The sequence below is a fragment of the Artemia sp. Qi Xiang Cuo genome, chromosome 7 (genome assembly GCF_049724085.1).
Source record: "Artemia sp. Qi Xiang Cuo chromosome 7, ASM4972408v1, whole genome shotgun sequence".
Lineage (NCBI taxonomy): Eukaryota > Metazoa > Arthropoda > Branchiopoda > Anostraca > Artemiidae > Artemia > Artemia sp. Qi Xiang Cuo.
Genome location: NC_142800.1, coordinates 38,237,614 through 38,259,203, shown reverse-complemented (window position 1 = coordinate 38,259,203; position 21,590 = coordinate 38,237,614). Strand labels below are relative to the sequence as shown.

The window sequence follows — 21,590 nt, the reverse complement described above, 5'->3', positions numbered from 1 at the left end:
TTTCACTTAGCTACACGACGTAGAAATTTAATCCAAGGAATTATGAAAAAAATTCTCAGTAAGTAACAATTTCTTTCTTGAAGTCAACTGTTGGATACACAATACAGAAATTTCATTCAAGAAATTATGAAAATATTTGTAAGTAAGTAACAAGCTCTTGTAGAAATTTAATTCAAGAAATTATGAAAAAATTCTCAGTAAGTAACAATTTCTTTCTTGAAGTCAACTCATGGATACACAATACGGAAATTTCATTCAAGAATTTCATGATTTAGATACACGATGTAGAAATTTGATTCAAGAAATTATGAAAAAATTCTCAGTAAGTAACAATTTCTTTCTTGAAGTCAACTCATGGATACACAATACGGAAATTTCATTTAAGAAATTATGAAAAAATTGTAAGCAAGTAACAAACTCTTTCCTGAAGTCACCTCTTGGATACACAATGCAGAAAATTCATTTAAGAAACTATGAAAAAATTGTAAGTAAGTAACAAATTCTTTCTTGAAGTAACCTCATGGATACACAATACAGAAATTTCATTAAAGAAATTATGAAAAAATTGTAAGTAAGTAGCAAATTCTTTCTTGGATTCACCTGCTGGATAAACAAAAAGACATTTCGTTCAAGAAATTATGACAAAATTCTAAGTAAGTAACAAACTCTTAATTGTTTTCACGACTTAGATATACGATGTAGAAATTTAATTCAAGAAATTATGATGAAATTCTCAGTAAGCAACAAACTCTTTTTTTGATTTCACCTCTTGGATATACAGTAAAGATACTTCATTCAAGAAATTATGAAAAAAAATCGCAAGTAAGTAACTTTTTTTTCTCTTTATCACAAACAATTTTCACTTAGCTACACGATGTAGAAATTTAATTCAAGAAGTTATGAAAAAAATTCTCAGTAAGTAACAATTTCTTTCTTGAAGTCAACTCTTGGATACACAATACGGAAATTTCATTCAAGAAATTATGAAAATATTTGTAAGTAAGTAACAAGCTCTTGTAGAAATTTAATTCAAGAAATTATGAAAAAATTCTCAGTAAGTAACAATTTCTTTCTTGAAGTCAACTCATGGATACACAATACGGAAATTTCATTCAAGAATTTCATGACTTATATACACGATGTAGAAATTTGATTCAAGAAATTATGAAAAAATTCTCAGTAAGTAACAATTTCTTTCTCGAAGTCAACTCTTGGATACACAATACGAAAATTTCATTTAAAAAATTATGAAAAAATTGTAAACAAGGAAAAAACTTTTTTCTGAAGTCACCTCTTAGATACACAATACAGAAACTTCATTTAAGAAACTATGAAAAAATTGTAAGTAGGTAACAAATTCTTTCTTGAAGTCACCTCTTGGATACACAATACAGAAATTTCATTAAGGAAATTATGAAAAAATTGTAAGTAAGTAGCAAATTCTTTCTTGAATTCACCTGCTGGATAAACAAAAAGACATTTCGTTCAAGAAATTATGACAAAATTCTAAGTAAGTAACAAACTCTTTATTGTTCTCATGACTTAGATATACGATTTAGAAATTTAATTCAAGAAATTATGATGAAATTCTCAGTAAGTAACAAACTCTTTTTTTGATTTCACCTCTTGGATATACAGTACAAATACTTCATTCAAGAAATTATGAAAAAAAATCGCAAGTAAGTAACTTTTTTTCTCTTTATCACAAACAATTTTCACTTAGCTACACGATGTAGAAATTTAATTCAAGAAATTATGAAAAAATTCTCAGTAAGTAACAACTTCTTTCTTGAAGTCAACTCTTGGATACACAATACGGAAATTTCATTCAAGAAATTATGAAAATATTTGTGAGTAAGTAACAAGCTCTTTATTGATTTCACCTCTTGAATATACAGTACAGATACTTAATTCAAGAAACGTGATTAAACAAGTTTTGAAACTACTTGCTATTTGCATGCCTTTCCTTGGCACCTTTCCAAACGAGCGGGGATTCCCCACTGGTTCCTACACATTGCAAAAAGTGAGCAGTACGAAAACTCCACGTTTTCAACCAGACTGGTTTTTAGACAACACACCCACAGAGATGACACAAACACATAGAGACGCGACACAGACACGACACACAAACAGAGTCATAGTGAGAGAGATATCCAAAAATTTGGGTTGATCTAGGTTCACTTAGAGTAGCGCGCCACTCTAAGTGAACCTTGATCAACCCAACTTTTTGGATATCTCTCTCACTATGACTCTGTTTTTCTGTGTCGTGTCTGTGCGTGTCTCGTCTCTATGTGTGTGTGTCATCTCTGTGGGTGTGTTGTCTAAAAACCAGTCTGGTTGAAAACGTGGAGTTTTCGTACTGCTCACTTTTTTGCAATGTGTAGGAACCAGTGGGGAATCCCCGCTCATTTGGAAAGGTACCAAGGAAAGGCATACAAATAGCATGTAGTTTCAAAACGTGTTTAATCACGTTTCTTGAATGAAGTATCTGTACTGTATATTCAAGAGGTGAAATCAATAAAGAGCTTGTTACTTACTTACAAATATTTTCATAATTTCTTGAATAAAATTTCCGTATTGTGTATCCAAGAGTTGACTTCAAGAAAGAAGTTGTTACTTACTGAAAATTTTTTTATAATTTCTTGAATTAAATTTCTGCATCGTGTAGCTAAGTGAAAATTGTTTGTGATAAAGAGAAAAAAAAAGTTACTTACTTGCGATTTTTTTCATAATTTCTTGAATGAAGTATCTGTACTGTATATCCAAGAGGTGAAATCAAAAAAAGAGTTATTTGCTTACTGAGAATTTCATCATAATTTCTTGAATTAAATTTCTACATCGTATATCTAAGTCGTGAAAACAATTAAGAGTTTGTTACTTACTTAGAATTCTGTCATAATTTCTTGAACAAAATGTCTTTTTGTTTATCCAACAGGTGAATTCAAGAAAGAATTTGCTACTTACAATTTTTTCATAATTTCTTCAATGAAATTTCTGTATTGTGTATCCTTGAGGTGACTTCAAGAAAGAATTTGTTACTTACTTACAATTTGTTCATAGTTTCTTAAATGAAGTTTCTGCATTGTGTATCCAAGAGGTGACTTCAGGAAAGAGTTTGTTACTTGCTTACAATTTTTTCATAATTTTTTAAATGAAATTTCCGTATTGTGTATCCAAGAGTTGACTTCAAGAAAGAAATTGTTACTTACTGAGAATTTTTCATAATTTCTTGAATTAAATTTCTACAACGTGTATCTAAATCATGAAATTCTTGAATGAAATCTCCGTATTGTGTATCCAAGAGTTGACTTCAAGAAAGAAATTGCTACTTACTGAGAATTTTTTCATAATTTCTTGAATTAAATTTCTAAAAGAGCTTGTTACTTAATTACAAATATTTTCATAATTTCTTGAATGAAATTTCCGTATTGTGTATCCAAGAGTTGACTTCAAGAAAGAAATTGTTACTTACTGAGAATTTTTTCATAATTTCTTGAATTAAATTTCTACATCTTGTAGCTAAGTGAAAATTGTTTGTGATAAAGAGAAAAAAAAAGTTACTTACTTGCGATTTTTTCATAGTTTCTTGAATGAAGTATCTTTACTGTACATCCAAGAGGTTAAATCAAAAAAAGAGTTTTTTGCTTACTGAGAATTTCATCATAATTTCTTGAATTAAATTTCTAAACTGTATATCTAAGTCGTAACAACAATTAAGAGTTTGTTACTTACTTAAAATTTTGTCATAATTTCTTGAAGGAAATATCTTTTTGTTTATCCAGCAGGTGAAATTCAAGAAAGAATTTGCTACTTACTTACAATTTTTTCATAATTTCTTTAATGAAATTTCTGTATTGTGTATCCATGAGGTGGCTTCAAGAAAGAATTTGTTACTTACTTCCAATTTTGTCATAGTTTCTTAAATGATGTTTCTGCATTGTGTATCCAAGAGGTGACTTCAGGAAAGAGTTTGTTACTTGCTTACAATTTTTTCATAATTTCTTAAATGAAATTTCCGTATTGTGTATCCAAGAGTTGACTTCATCAAAGAAATTGTTACTTACTGAGAATTTTTTCATAATTTCTTTAATCAAATTTCTACATCGTGTATCTAAGTCATGAAATTCTTGAATGACATTTCCGTATTGTGTATCGATGAGTTGACTTCAAAAAAAAATTGTTACTTACTGAGAATTTTTTCATAATTTCTTGAATTAAATTTCTACATCGTGTAGCTAAGTGAAAATTGTTTGTGATAAAGAAAAAAAAAAGTTACTTGCGATTTTTTTATAATTTCTTGAATGAAGTATCTGTACTGTATATCCAAGAGGTGAAAACAAAAAGAGTTTGTTACTTAATTGCAAATATGTGAATAATTTCTCGAATGAAGGTTCTATGTTGTGTATCCAAGAGTTGACTTCAAGAAAGAACTCTTTTTTTTCCATAATATATTAAATGAAATTTACGTATTGTGTATCAAAGAGTTGACTTCAAGAAAGAAATTGCTACTTACTGAGAATTTTTTTCATAATTTCTTGAATTAAATTTCTACATCTTGTATCTAAGTCATGAAAACAATAAAGAGTTTGTTACTTACTTAGAATTTTGTCATAATTTCTCGAACGAAATTTCTTTTTTTTTTATCCAGCAGGTGAATTCAAGAAATAATATTCTACTTACTTACATTTTTTTCCTAATTTCTTTAATGAGCTGTCTTTTTTATTTACCCAGGAGTCGAATTCAAAAAAAAATTTGCTACTTACTTACAATTTTTGATAATTCCTTAAATTAAATTTTTCCATTGTTTATCCATGAGGTAACATTAGTGTGTTACCTATTTACAATTCCTTCATAATTTCTTGAATGAAATTACAGTATTGTGTATCCAATAGGTGAAAACAATAAAGACTTTATTACTTACTTGTGATTTTATTATGATTTCTTGAATTAAATATCTGTATTGTGTCCAGGAAGCGAATTCAAGAAAGCTATTGTTACTTACTTACAATTTCTTCATAATTTAATGAAATGATTAAAACTATTCTAAAGAATAAAGACGGTTTAAGCTTAAAGATATTTATTGCTTAAACGTATTAACATCTTTTTGAAAGAATTTGCTACTTACTTACAATTTTTTATAATTTCTTAAATGAAATTTCTGCATTGTGTATCCATGAGGTAACTTCAAGAAAGAGTTTGTTGCTTACTTAGAATTTCGTCAGAATTTTTTGAATGAAATGTCTTTTTTTATTTATCCAGGAGGCGAATTCAAGAAAGAATTTGTTCCCATGTGTCTGACAATAGATGTAAGCAAATTCCTTTTCTTACATCTCCGACGTTTTATTAGACATTCTAAACGTTTAATATTCTAGCTTACTCTAAAAATAATGAACACATAACAATGTAATGCATAATATATTTTTAATGAAATAATGCTATGTAGAATATTAATACAAAAAATATATTATGATACATTATTAATATCATTGATTAACTTTGGACATTTTGAATCTGTTCCATAAAATAGTTCACCATGTTCTCTCTTGATATTATAGCTATTGTCTTCTCTTAGTTCGTAATCAGTAGAATAATCATTATTCCATTTTGAGTCATACACAATTTTTACTGGTTTCTCATCAACAGTCTCAATATGCTTTTCGTATTTGGTATTATTTTGTTCAATGACTGTTTAATCAATGGCAGTAACGTTTGCTGGTTCTTTTTTTTTAATAGATTCATATTTATATTCCATCTTGATATTTTCTGACAATGCCCTTTTTATTTTTCTTTCAATTTAACTGTCTATTATCACATTATTTTTACACAGGTAACAGTTTCGGCACGTAGACAAGATATGGTTTACGATATTAGTAGAAGAGTAGGCCTTTCTTTTATTGATCTTCCGTTGAATGCTAATACCCGAAAGGTGACGATTGGATGTATCAGTAGGTAATGTTTTACCTGCAGCAGTAGCAAGGAGTTGTCCTCTATCATCAATGATTATTTTTATGTTGGCATTCTCTTTGAGTGCAATCATCTCTGGAGATCTCAATCTCGCATAACCACCAACATAAGAGTTGAATTTTTTCGGTATTCCAAAGAAATTTAATTCCTTACTGTCATGACAATGCATGCATACATTTCCAATAGTGCTACCACCTGTACTTGTTTCAAAGTTTAAATACTTCTCTTTGTCGGCATTCAATGCTACAATAACCTTGTTATGTAAACACACTTTATTAAAATGCTCCATCTTCACTTTTTTTTTTAAAGATATGACTTGTGTTTATCGTTCCACCGCGTAAAAAATACTGATTTAATACATGCAATAGATTAGGTAGTGTCAATAACCGGTCATAGAATAGCAGAGGGAAAGTCACATCGTGTCTCTGACCAATCACAGAGCGCAATTGTTAGAGCTGTAAGCATATTTTAACATTTTAAGTTATGTACAAAAAGAAAAAAATAAATAAAGCTGAAAATTTTCGAAGTTTTAAAAAAAGTTTGAATTAAAAACTTTTACGATTTCGAGTGTATTTACTGAAAAGAAGAAAAACCACACGGAATCAGGCAACAGAGTCTCTCAAACCCCGTAAAGTTATTTTAAAAGATACAAGAACTACTTATTTACAACAAAAATTTCGTTTTTAATGAACACCAAGCAGAGACAAACCACACGGAATCAGGCAACTGAGTCTCTCCAACCCCGTAAAGCTCTTTTAAAAGATACAAAAACTACTTATTTAACACAAAAAATTTCGTTTTTAATGACCACCAAGTAAAGAAAAACCACACGGAATCCGGCAACTGAGTCTCTCAATCCCCGTAAAGTTCTTTTAAAAGATACAAAAACTACTTATGTAACACAAAAATTTCGTTTTTAATGACCACCAAGTAAAGAAAAACCACACGGAATCCGGCAACTGAGTCTCTAAATCCCCGTAAAGCTCTTTTAAAAGATACAAAAACTACTTATTTAACACAAAAATTTCGTTTTTAATGACCACCAAGTAAAGAAAAACCACACGGAATCCGGCAACTGAGTCTCTCAATCCCCGTAAAGCTCTTTTAAAAGATACAAAAACTACTTATTTAACACAAAAATTTCGTTTTTAATGACCACCAAGTAAAGAAAAACAACACGGAATAAGCCAACTGAGTCTCTCAAACCCCTTAAAGCTCTTTTAAAATAAAAAAAAACTAATTATTAAACACAAAAATTTATTTTTTAATGACCACAATGTAAAGTAAAACCACACGGAATCAGGCAACTGAGTCTCTCAAACCCCTTAAAGCTCTTTTAATAGATACAACAAATCACCACCAAGTAAAGAAAATCCACACGGAATCAGGCAACTGGGTCTCTCACACCCATTAAAGCTCTTTTAAAAGATACAAAAACTGCTTATTTAACACAAAAATTTTGTTTTTAATGACCACCAAGTAAAGAAAAACCACACGGAATCAGGCAACTGAGTCTCTCAAACCCTTTAAAGCTCTTCTTAAATATACAAAAACTAACTATTTAACACGAATATTTCTTTTAAATTTACCACAATGAAAATAAAAACCACACGGAATCAGAAAACTGAGTCTATCAAACCCAGAAAAGATCTTTTAAAAGATAAAAAAACTACTTATTTAACAACAAAATTTCGTTTTCAATGACTACCAAGAAAAGAAAAACCACACGGAATCAGACAACTGAGTCTCTCAAACCCCTTAAAGCTCTTTTAAAATATACAAAAACTACTTATTTAACACTAAAATTTCGTTTTTAATGACCACCAAGAAAAGAAAAACCACACGGAATCAGACAACTGAGTCTTTCAAACCCCGTAAAGCTCTTTTAAAAGATACAAAAACTACTTATTTAACACTAAAATTTCGTTTTTAATGACCACAAAGAAAAGAAAAACCACACGGAATCAGACAACTGAGTCTCAAACCCCGTAAAGCTCTTTTAAAAGATACAAAAACTCCTTATTTAACACAAAAATATCGTTTTTAATGACTACCAAGTAAAGTAAAACCACACGGAATCAGTCAACTGAGTCTCTCAAACCCCGAAAAGCTCCTTTAAAAGATACAACAAATGACCACCAAGTAAAGAAAAACCACACGGAATCAGGCAACTGAGTCTCTCAAACCCCTTAAAGCTCTTTTAAAAGATACAAAAACTACTTATTTAACACGAAAATTTCGTTTTTAATGACCACCAAGAAAAGAAAAACCACACTGAATCAGTCAACTGAGTCTCTCAATCTCTGTAAAGCTCTTTTAAAATATACAACAAGTGACCACCAAGAAAAGAAAAACCACACGGAATCAGGCAACTGAGTCTCTCAATCTCCTTAAAGCTCTTTTAAAAGATATAAAAACTACTTATTTAACAAAAAATTTTTGTTTTAAATGAGCGTTAAGATAAGAGAAACCACAAGGAATCAGATAACAGAGTCTCTCAAACCCCTTAAAGCTCTTTTAAAAGATACAAAAACTACTTATTTAACACAAAATACAGACAAGCACATAACATGGGAATTCATATGCACGCAAGCAAATAACTGAGTTATTTTTTACGTCACAATTTTCAACTTAAAACCATTCTAAATATATTGGCAGCTAAAAAAGACACACCGGTTTTTCTGACACGGATTTAAAAAAACTTGTTTTTTTTATTTAATACCCATAGGACCGGTATTGCGTAAATCTCTTGGCAAAGGTGTAATGCCCTGTAGAATAGAATACCTACCAGAAAAACCTGTTTGGTACAGGGGCGTCGTAGAATCCATACGATGCATTACTACTAATAAGATAGCTCAGCAGTATCTCGAGAACGAGTTGGGGTATTAAGTTGAAACTTGTAGGGCTACTACTGTTACTTCTTTGCTCTTACAATTTAGATAAATAAAAAGAGTGTAAATGTATCCAGGATGTCAAAGAGCATAGAAAGATTTTTTTTTGGGAATGACAGTTTTATTTTTCAGGTAAACTTGGGGAGGTATAAAATTAAATTAAACAATACTATTTGTCTCGGGATTTATAAATTGTTGAAATAGTTTCTCCAACATGCAAATAGCAAGCCAAACTATGGATTTTTATAGAAGAAAACAAAAAGATATAAAAAAAAATTTTCAATGAAAAAGGTTGTCAATAAAAAACGAACAGAAATTTATTTTTTTTTCTCCGCAAAGCAAGTTTATCAAAGTAAATTAAAGATCTCCATTAAACCAAAAATGAGCAGAAATAAGGTCAAATAATCTTCCAAGCGTAAAACTACCACAAATCACCAGCAATAAATAAATGAAACCCAAAACGAACAGAAATAACAATAATTAGCCTAGGCAAACTCAAAACGAGAAAAAATTAATATGAGTAGTGTTGACAACCCCCATGTTAACACGAGTATAACACGAGTAACACGAGTATTAGTGTTAACATGAGTATTGAGTAGTGTTGGTGATTTGTTTTCAGTAAAGTATAAATTATGGTCTGGTAAAGTATAAATTATGGTTATGGTGAGAAAGCATGGGAGTTGTCAACCCTACTCATGTAACTTTTTGCTCGTTTTGAGTTTGACTTGGTTATTTATTGTAATTTCTGTTCGTTTTGAGTTTTATTTATATATTGATGGTGATTTGTGATAGTTTTACGCTTGGAAGACTATTTGACTTCATTTCTGCTCATTTTTGATTTAATGGAGCTCTTTATTTTTCTTTGAAAAATATATTTGGAATTTTTTTTTACATTAATCAGCATAATACGCCGATTCTTTTGATATATTTATAGCTAAGCTGTTTTTAGTTTTACTTTTGAATTTGCCTTTCTCTCCCCCTTCCATAATGATTCTTTGCGCAGACATCTCTATGTATCATTTGAGGGTTGTCCCCATACATCTTAACTATTAACTGAATGCATTTCATATTTGTTTGTTTAAATTATTCTTATCTATATTATCCTCTCCTGTTTTAGGCTGCTGTAGATTCAGCATTGAATCTTTGTAACTTGGCTCTTAGCTATGTAACGGATATGGATATAAACAAAATTCAGATAGTTATTGGAACCGGAATTTTACAGAAATTAGTTCCTTTATTAGCACATAGAAAAGTTGAGGTAATTATTTCTTATATTAAATATTACTATATAAATATATGTGTTATTTTTTCATTAAGATTCGTGGCTTTATTAATTACTCGATTGTGTGCCTAGTTGTAGACTTTTAGTCGGTAACTTCTGGTACGTAGGTAACCACTGGAAAATACGGTAATTTCCAGGTGCGCTTGTACTTCATATATACTCTACACAAAATTCTCAAAGGGATGGCCAATGATCTCTGCTTATCTGCATCAATGGTGGCCTAGGGTATCCTGGTTTAAAGTAATGCTACTTTTGTAGTGAAAAATTTGCTTAAAAGCGGATAACTTCGGCAGCGTTGTGTTTTTATTTTGAAATACATATTACATACATATACACAATTACTGCTGCTCAAAATTGTCTTGGGACTTTGCTAATGACCAAGTTGGTAGTGGTAGTTTTTCATATAAAATTGATAATATGAACAGTGCTGTTTTAGTGACGGCCAAACTACCAAATAGTGGTTATTGTACTAAAGGAAAAAGATAAAGAAATCTTTAGTACGTTCAGGTACACAGTGGCTGGTGACCACTACTTGAGAGGTTGAGCGTGTTAGGGGCCGTAAGGTAGCCTACCTAACGAAGAGAACAATAATGGTAAGTGGCACTGACAGAGAAAGAAACCTCCTACAAAAAGAATTTAGAAATGATGAAACAAAGCGAAAAATAAAAAGAGGGTAGATTTTAACTTAATGACTAACTGGGTACTATCTTCATTGTTGCTATCCTTATTTTGTTGGTTCATAATTGGGATAGAGGAATTACAGACCCCTATCTTGTGTATCAAGGAAAACCATATTTTCGCATGGAAAACACTATTGTGTTTTCTTTATTTTCCAGCTCCTTTTTTGTGCCACTAGTGGGGTGCTGAAACGTCGTAAAGAGATTTCTAAGGGCTCTTTTGATGAGAAATTGCTATATCTACTTGCTTTTTGTAAGTAACAAAACATAAAATAAAAAAAAAATGTAATTTTTGACAAAACTTAATCTTCATTTGAAATATGATATAACCCATGAATGATGTCATATATGGTAGCTTACAACCACAAATGACGTCATACTAATAACTTTAGAGAGTCTTTCGACTAATCCCTTTTAGAGAAGGCTCCCGAGATTCATAAACCATGATTATTCAATTTAGTGAGGGATTATTTGAATTTTACCACTTAGAGGTATATATTATGTGACACCGAGCTGATAACTTGGAGAATCTGCTTGAAAATTTCTTAATTAAAAGACCCTGATCCAATCTTAGAGTTATTGAAAGCCCCTAACTGAATATCATTGTTCAAAGCCACATTAAAATCATTACTAACACCAAGCAACCTTTTATGCTAGAGAACTTAAGGTTCTAGGTTAAGGATGTTTAGGATGATGCCAGATATTTTTCAGAAGAGTTGTCAAAGAATGATTTAAATTGTCTTCTGAATAGTTGTCTATTGTCTCTTTATTTTGTTTGCCGTTCTATTTTTGTCGTAAAATCTTCTTTTTATAATTATTTCAGGTGCAGGTTTTAGCACTAAGGGTAGTTTTTTACATTGTGGCATATGGTACACGTGAACAAATTCAAGCAGTTTTAGATGAAAACGTTCTATTGTATTTCCCAGAGTTATTACAACACTCAAAAGAAGAATTAATAAAGGTAATTATAATATAAGTATTGCAACTTTATTTGAATAAAATGTAACCAGGGTAATATATGATTGCTTTTCGGCTACATTCCGTAATGGGCTCAATACGAGCTTTGTATTTCCCACCCTTGAATATATCTGATCGAAATTTTGAGATAGCCATTTTGTTCATAATATTCAAAAGTTCCAATAAATACGCCTTCTGAAATGAAATGGCTCTCACAGCCCCTGGGGCGAGGTTTGTAGATTACACAAGTTACCCATTGTTTGGCTTTAGTGGCTGTTGCAAGTTTTAAGTTTTAAGTTTTAGGTTTTTCTTAAACATATATTTACAAGGGTTTATTTTTGGATCGTCTGAAAGTGTCTCAAAACCTTCGCAGGACTCTTTGGAGGGGGTCGAATTAGAAGCTGTAATTAAGATTGTATTGGAGAGGAGCTTCTATTCGAGTTAAATTCACTAAATTTCAAGATGTTTTTAAAGTACTTAGCCATAGCAAATAGCAAATAATACGCCATAGAAAAAAATAGTCTCCCCCCTGGACCCATTTTCGGTATATTGTATATTTTAAATCTGAGACATTGCAAGATTTTTCTTTTGGTCGTTTCAAAATCTAATCAAATCTTGTGCTTTTAGTCTCCTTACTGCAGAAAAAAACCCTATATGTTTCTTTAAGATTGAGCTGTGAAACACACAAACAGAAATATTAAAAAAGCGAAGTTTCACAAGGATCCTAAAAGGAATACCACACATATGTCACTATTGTTTCTTGTGTCGATTGCGAAGTATTGCCCCGGGGCATATATGGCTCTTATGAAAGGGATACTCGTAAAAACTTCAGAGAGGACTCATTTGATTGGAAATTGAAGGTTTGAGTTTAATTTTTAATAGTCAAAAGAGATCCGAGGGCAACTCGCCCCCCCCCCCCCACGTCTTTTATTTCCAAACCCAGGTGATGAAAATTTTGAGATAGACATTTTGTAAAAAAAAAAAAAAACAGTTCAAAGGTCGGATAAGTAAAACTCCGGTGTCAATACAACCCCCCAGGGCTAGGGAGAAGGCGTTGTAAGTTATGCCCTAAGGGTATGTATGGTTCTTATGAAACGGATGTTCGCATAAACTTCATAGAGGGCCCATTTGATTGGAAATTGAAAGTTCTAGTTCACTTTTTAAGAGTCAAGAGATTTAAGGGCAACTAGCCCCCCCTACGCTCTTTTCCCCCAAAACCTATCCGCCACAAATTTTGAGATTGCCAGTTTTTTTTTGAATTGTTCAAAAATTAGAAAACAAAATTTCCGGTGTCAACACAACCCCCCCGGGCCCAGGGGGTAGGCGTTATAAGTGTTGTCCTGGGGGCGTGTATATTTCTTATGAACGGGATGCTCGTATAAACTTCATAGAGGGCTCATTTGATTAGAAATTGAAAGTTCTAGTTCAATTTTTACAAGTCAAAAGATATCCGAGAGCCACAAGCCCCCCCCCCCCCCACACATCCTTTTCCCCGAAGCCCATCCAATAAAATTTTTAAAATAACCACTTCATTAAAAATAGTTCAAAGGTCAGATAAGAAAAACTCCTGTGTTGACGCAACCCCCAGGGCCCGGAGGCAGGCGTTGTAAGTAATGCCCTGGGGGCATATATTGTTGGTATGGAAGGGATACTCATACAAACTTTGGAGAGGGTTCATTTGATTGGACATTAAAAGTTCTCGTTCACTTTTTAAGAGTCAAAAGAGATTGTTGGACAACTAGCCCCCCGGCCTCCAGACCCTAAATGCATCAGATAAAAATTTTGAGATAAACATTTTGTTAAAAATAGGTAAAAGCTCAGATATAAAAAACTCTGGTGTTGACACAGGCCCCCAGGGCCCGAGGGTAGGCGTTTTAGGTTATGCCCTGGGGGCATATATGGTTGTTATGGAAGGGATGCTTGTATAAACTTCATAGTGGGCACATTTGATTGGAAATTGAATGTTGTAATTCCATTTTTATGAGTAAAAAGTGATCGGAGGGCAGCTAGCCTTCCCCCGAACTCCATTTATTTTTTTCCCAGACGCACTTCATATAGGAGGGGTCATAAAATCCAAAGAGGGCTCAGTTGAAAGGGGTCAAAATTTTTTCACTTTGATATTGTTACTTTGATACCTGTTTTGATGCTTTGATGAATATTTTTTTTTTTTTAAGTTGGTTTTGAAATAACGAATTTTTAAAAACTTCGTACTTTCTGCAATCAAAAACGATCAACAATTAATAAAAAAACTTTCCGAAAAATAAGTTTTTCAAAGAAAAGTAAAGGCCATTTTAAACTTAAGCTCAGCAGATACAAATACCTGTTGAAATTCAAACTCAAAACGACCAGAAATTACTATTAAAGAATAAATAAAACCCAAAAACGAAAAGAAATTAAATAAACAATCATTGGGAAAAACATACTACTAGTAATAATATAAATAAATAATTAGATTTTAAAGCGAGTAATGCTTAGATTGAATATGAAAATCAAGCTTAAAACGAAAAAAATATTTTGCTATTGAAGCATAAATGAAACTTAAAACGAACAGAAATTAAATAAACAATCAATGCAAACAAACATACAATAGATATTAATGTTAATGAACTAATAAATCTTAAAGCGAGTGAAACTTAAATTGGATATGCAAATCAATGTCGAAACGAACAAAAATCACTCCAAACAAGAGTTTGGGTTTCGGCTCTTTCTCCCAGTGCAAAAGTCTAAAACCTACTGCGTCATTGGCGCTTTACTGAAAACTATATGTGTCTTGATTAGTCTTGGAAAGTATAAACAACATCAAATTGAATATTTGATATATAATGATATTAGTTGTTGAAAGATCCATCAGTACAAGAATTTATTTCACTCTAATTTAATTTTTATTTTCAATGCTGTAAGAACTTGAAAAGAACAATATTTGTAATATAATTCGTTTTCAGTGAAGTGCCAATGACTCAGTAGGCTTTTGGTTTTTATTTAAAGTTAAGGAAGGGGCAATATCCAAGCTCTTGTTTGTAGTGAAACTATAGTCGTCTTTAACAACTTTAGAAAGAACGAATAAATTAAACTGAATATTTGATGTATAGTGATATTAATAGCTCACCAGTTAAAAATTTTACTATAATTTTAATGTTTATTTTCAATATTAAGTACAAAAGAAACTATTTGTAATAAAACTTGTTTTCAGTAAAGCGCCAATGACGCATTTGATTTATTTGATTTTATTTTTACTTATTTTTGGTTTAATGGTGGTCTTTACTTTTCTTTGAAAATCTTATTTTTTGGAAAAAGTTTTTTTAATTTATTTCTGTTCGTTTTATATTGACATAGTCTTTTCAGGGAAAAAGAAAATAATTCTTTAAATCTTTTCGTTTTTTTAAGACTGTATAGTTTGGCCTGCTATTTGTATGCTGGAGAAAAATTTTCAGCAATTTTTAACAACATACACTCTTTTAAAAATCTGGACACAAATAGTAGTGTTTAATTTAGTTTCATACCTCCTCTAGTTGACCTGAAACAGAAAACTTGATGCCATTCGCAAAGAAAATCTGTTTACTTTCTTTGATAGCTTGGATACACTTACGCTATTTTGATATGGTTAAATTTTAAGAGCAGAAATAGCCCTGAAAGTTTGAACATAATACCCTCAGTTGTTCTTGGGATACTGCTGAGATGCCTTATTGGTAATTAGCATTAACACAGTGTATTTTGATTTAATATTATGGCAACATTTAGTTTTAAACATAATGGGCAAATGGGAGGGTGGGCGTGGGAGGGGGACTAGTTGCCCTCCAATCACGTTCGACTATTAAAAAGGGAATTAGCCCTTTCTATTTTCAATCGAATGAGCCCTTTTCGAAGTCCCTAAGATAACTCCTTCGATACAAAGTGCCCTGGTCTAAAAAAAAAAAAAAAAAAAAAAAATTATAATACATTGTACCCATATTGATATTAACTAAAAAAATGTCAAGCCTTCCAATCACTTTCGACTATTAAAAAGGGCACTAGACCTTTCAATTTCCACTCGAATGAGCCCTTTTTGAGTTTCTACAATAACGCTTTCTATAAACACCTTATATGCCCCTAGAGCATAAATTACAACCCTTGCCCTGAGGGCTCTGAAGGGGGTTGTCATCCTCAAAGACCTAATTTCCAGAATTTTCAACAAAGTTAAAGAAAATGACTATCTCAAAATTTTGATTGGATGTGTTTGGGGACATGGTGGGCGTAAAAGGGGCGTTAGTTGCTCTCCAATCATTTTCAACTATTAAAAAAGGCACTAGCCCTTTCAATTTCCAATCGACTGAACCCTTTTAAAGTTCTTACGACAACACTTTCAATAAAAACTTACAACCCTTTCCCCGAAGGCTGGGAAGGGGGTAGGGGTGTCATTCTCAAAAATCTAATTTCCAGAATTTTCAACTACGTGAAGAAAATTGCTATCTCAAAATTTTGATTGCATATGTTTGGGGAAATGGTGGGCGTGAGAGGGGGTTAGTTGCCCTCCAGTCACTTCCGACTATTAAAAGGGCACTAGCCCTTTTAATTTCCAATCGAATGAGCCTTTTTTGAAGTTTCTACGACAACGCTTTCTATAAAAACCTTATATGTCCCAGGGCATAACTTACAACCATTGCCCTGAGGTCTGTTAGGGGGTTGCTATCCTCAAAGATATAATTTCCGGACCTTTCAACTACGTTGAACAAAATCGCTATCTCAAAGTTTTGATTGAATGTGTTTGGGGAAATGGTGGGCGTGAGACGGGGGGTTACTTGCTATCCAATCACTTTCGATTATTAAAAAGGGCACTCACTAGCCGTTTCAATTTCCAATCGAATGATTCCTTTTTGAAGTTTCTACGACCATGCTTTCTATAAAAAAAACTTATATACCCCCAGGGCATAACTTAAAACCATTGCCCAGAGTGTGGGGAGTGTCACTTAGAAAGATAATTTCCGCAACTTTCAACCACTTCGAACAAAACGACCATATCAAAATTTTGATTGGATGTGTTTGGGAAAATGGTGGGTATGAGAGGGGTGTTCCTTCTATCACTTTCGGATACTTAAAAGAGCACAAACCCTTCTAATTTCCAATTGAATGAGCCCTTTTTGAAGTTTCTACATCATCACTATCTCTAAAAACCTTATATGCCCCCAGGGCATAACTTACAACCCTTGCCTCGAGGGCTCTGAGGGGATTATCATCCTCAAAGACCTAATTTTTAAAACTTTCAACTACGTTGAACAAAATAGCTATCTAAAAATTTTGATTGGATATGTTTGGGGAAAATATGGGCGTGAGAGGGGGGTTTATTGCCCTCAAATCACTTTTGAGTATTAAAATGGACACTAGCCCTTTGAATTTCCCATCGAATGAGCCCTTTTTCAAATTTCTACGACCAAGCTTTCAATAAAAAACCTTATTTGCCCCCAGGGCATAACTTACAACCCTTACCCTGAGGGCCGGGGGGGGAGTGTCATCCTTTTAGATATGATTTTCAGACCTTCCAACTACTTTGAACAAAATAGCTATCTCAAAATTATGATTGGATATGTTTGGATAAATGGTGGGCGTGGAAGGGGTGTTAGCTGCCTTCCAATCACTTTGGACTATTAAAAAGGGAACTAGCCATATCAATTTCCAATCAAATGAGCCCTTTTTGAAGTTTCTACGACAACGCTTTCTATAAAAAAACCTTATATGCCTCCAGGGCATAACTTACAACCCTTGCCCCGAGGACCTTGGGGGGGGGGGGGTTGTCATCCTCAAAGACCAAATTTTCAAAACTTTGAACTAGGTTGAATAAAATGGCTTTCTCAAAATTTTGATTGTATGTGTTTGGGGAAAAGGTGGGCGTGAGAGGGGGTTAGTCGCCCCCAATCACTTTCGACTATTAAAAAGGGCCCTAGCCTTTTCAATTTCCAATCCAATGACTCCTTTTTAAAGTTTCTACGACAAAAGCTGCTATAAAAACCTCACACACCCCAAGGGCACAACTTAAATCCCTTGCCCTGAGGGCTGAGGGAGAGTTTACTCCTCAAAAATAAAATGTCATCTGGAGATCAACTACACTGCACAAAATGGCTATCTGACAATTTTGATTGGATTTGTTTTGGAAAATTGTGGGATTTGAAGGGGTGTTAGTTGTCTTCCAATCACTTTCGACTATTAAAAAAGGCACAATCTCTTCTAATTTCCAATCGAATGAGCCCTTTTTGAAGTTTCAACAACATTACTATCTCTCAAAACCTCATATTTCCCCAGGGCGTGACAAACAACACGTGCCTTTAGGTCTCTGAGGGGGTTATAACCCTCAAATATCTAAAATTGAAAATTCTTAATTAGGGCGCACACAACTACTATTTAATAATTTTGACTGAATGTGTTTGGAGAAAATGTAGGTATGAGAGGGGGGATAGTTGCCCTCCAATCACTTTCGAATATTAAAAAGGGCACTAGCCCATCCAATTTCCCATCGATTGAGCCCTTTTTCAAATTTCTACCACCAAGCTTTCAATAAAAACCTTATATGCCCCCAAGGTATAACTTACAACTCTTACCCTGAGGGCCCTGGGGGGAGTGTCATCCTCTTAGATATGATTTTTGGACCATTCAATTACTTTGAACAAAATAGCTATATCAAAATTATGACTGGATGTATTTGGATAAATGGTGGCGTGGAAGGGGTGTTAGTTGCCTTCCAATCACTTTGGACTATTAAAAATGGCACTTGCCCTTTGAATTTCCAGTCGAACGAGCCTGTTTTGAAGTTTCTACGACAACGCTTTCTATAAAAACCTTATATGCCCCCAGGGCATAACTTACAACCCTTGCCCTGACGGCTGTGGGTGAGTGTCCTCCTCAAAAACATCACTTCTATATGGAAATTAAATAAAAAAAACAAGTTTTTTTTAACTGAAAGTAAGGAGCGACATTAAAACTTAATACGAACAGAAATTATTCCGTATATGAAAGGGGCTGTCCCCTCCTCAGCGCCTCGCTCTTTACGCTAAAGTTTGACTTTCTCACAACTCTATTTTTTTTAAACGATAAAAAACTTTAGCATAAAGAGCGAGGCGCTGAGGAGGGGACAGCCCCTTTCATATACGGAATAATTTCTGTTCGTTTTAAGTTTTAACGTCGTTCCTTACTTTCAGTTAAAAAAACTTGTTTTTTTATTTAATTTTTGAACGTTTTTGAATTAATGAAGGTTTTGATTTTTGCTCACCGTACATGAATAATTAAAACAAAATTTTCATATTAATTTACTTTTATTCGGTTAAATGGCTTTCTCGAAACTTGTTTCATTTTATTTACTAACGTTTTTATTAGTAATAAATATACGTAACTTACGAATTAATCTACGTAACGAACTTCTATATTCATATATTTTTAATACGTATATTGGGGGGTTCGCCCCCTAGTCAATACCTTGCTCTTTAAGCGAAAGTTCGAATTTTGTTCCAATTCTTTAAAAATGACCGCTTAATCACAAAGGCCGTCAATTAGAATAAATAGCTCTTATGAAAATATTAAAAAATCTTTGGCTTAAATAGTGAGGTATTGACTAGGGGGTGAACCCAATCATATATGTAATATTTTCTATTCGTTCAAAGTTTTGATGTTGCTGCTGTTGCAGTTGAAAAACTTGTTTTTTTATATTTAATTTCTGATCTTTTTTTAAGTAATGCTGGGAAGTCCGGCGTCCCCTTCATAGGAATGTCCCTTCCCCCATGAAAACTTCCTTCATGGAAAGATCCTCCCACATAACCCCCGACCCCCCTCCCCCCCACTACCAGGAAATATCTCTCCTGAAAACGTCTGTACTGTATACTTCCCAATAACCAATACTTTATGTTAACATTGGGTAAAGTTCATAACTTTCAGCCCTCCTCCCGGGAACTTCGGGGGATTAAGTCATCCTAAAAGACATACTTGTAATATTTGCGAACATGCTGAACAAAATGGCTATCTCAAAATTTTGATCAGGTGACTTTGGGAAAAAATGAGCGTGGGAGGGGGCCTAGTTGCCCTCCATTTTTTTGGTCACTTAAAAAGGGAACTAGAACTTTTAATTTCTATTCCAATGAGCCCTCCCACGATGGGTCAATACCACTGGGTCAATACGATCACCCCTGAAAAAAACAACAACAAATAAACACGCACCCGTGATCTTTCTTCTGGCAAAATAAAATGCTCAATTCCATATTTTTGTACATACGAGCTTGAATCCTCTAAAGTAGGGTTCTCTGATACGCTGAATATGGTGGTGTGATTTTCATTAAGTTTCTGTAACTTTTAGGGGTCTTTCCCCCTTTCTTCGAAAATCAGCCAAATTTTCTCAGGCATGTGACTTGCGATGGGTAGGATTAAACTTGATGAAACTTATATATTTGAAATCAGCATTAAAATCCCATTCCTTTGATGTATCTATTTGTATCAAAATACCGTTTTCTTGAGTTTCGGTTACCATTGAGCCGGGTCGCTCCTTACTTACAGTTTGTTACCACGAACTGTTTGATCAACTACACTGAACAAAACGGCTATCTCAAAATTTTTATTGGATGTGTTTGGGGAAATGGTGGGCGTGGAAGGGGAGTTAGTTGCCTTCCAATCACTTTCGACTATTTAAAAGGGCACTAGCCTCTCCAATTTCCAATCGAATGAACCCTTTTCGAAGTTTCTACGACAACTCCTTCGATACGAAGTGCCCTGGTCTAAGACCAAGAAAAAAAAAATAATAATACATTGTGCCCACATCGTTCTTTATTCTTTACTTAGGCAGCGCTATTGCGCTGCCTATGATTGCTGGTCGTTTTGAGTTTGGATTTTAACAGGTATTTGTATAAACTGAGCTTAAGTTTAAAATGGCCTTTACTTTTCTTTGAAAAACTTATTTTTCGGAAACTTTTTTTAATTAATACCAGAAACAGTGTAACAGACTTTGGAGTTCTTCTTAATTAAATTTAATTTCTGGATTATTAAATTTTAAAGATTTATAGGGTTTTGTAAGTCTCTAGTTTAATCAGATTTCATTTTTAGTGTCCTTGGTTCTTCAATTGTGATTGCCAATCATCCAATCCCACGATATGAAGTTAGTTACACTGAACGAATTGTGTTTTTAATTGTAATTAAATTCAACAATTAAGTTAAAATTTGAATTGGAATTGAACCTATTGATAGAACTTCTTTTAAGATGCAGGGATATAAATATAACTTTTCTAAAAAATGTCAGATATTGTAACAAAAATGTTAAATCTTTTGAAATGCCCCAGCTGAATATACCCATTTTATATAGCTATTGTGAGGCAGGTACTGCTAAACATACCCCGACTACTCTAGAGTCTAGATTTTAGACCTGATCTTCACATTTTTGAATCCCACCAAAAATATGAAAGGGAATTGCTACGGGAGGAACGATGCAACTCAGTAAGCTTTTTTGTTTAATTGTTCTTTCCAACTATTTTTGTATGGTAGGAAACCCAGCTCGCTTTTCTTAGACTGCCCCATCCAAAACTTGTTTTACCACATTGAGACCTAAATTTGGCCGCAGATTAATGTTCGCCCTCTCCAACAGTTTCAAACATAAAGGCTACGGTATTTTCCATATTATATACCTTTTTACCCTTAAAATAAAAATTGCATGCTACTTAGTTTTACCCTGTTTTGGTTATTCGCTAGGTCACCCCACTTTAGGCTGCTTATCAGAATATAAGTTTGCCGCTTCCACGATTTTTTTTTGTATTCGTGTAAATACTAAGGTCTTGTGTAATACAAGCTAAATTAAAAAAGTGGCAAAATAAAATCTAGAAA

The 21,590-nt window shown here is 33.0% G+C and overlaps 1 protein-coding gene across 1 annotated transcript in view; it reads left to right on the top strand.

Moving 5' to 3' along the window:
• The window catches only part of LOC148950246 (uncharacterized), a 251,772-nt gene that overhangs the window by 34,989 nt on the left and 195,193 nt on the right, over nt 1-21,590 (top strand). The window contains exons 2-3 of the mRNA XM_089091811.1: nt 9,973-10,113; nt 11,638-11,775. Coding sequence (XP_088947937.1) covers nt 9,973-10,113; nt 11,638-11,775 — 279 coding nt within the window. The remainder of the gene's footprint in view (nt 1-9,972; nt 10,114-11,637; nt 11,776-21,590) is intronic.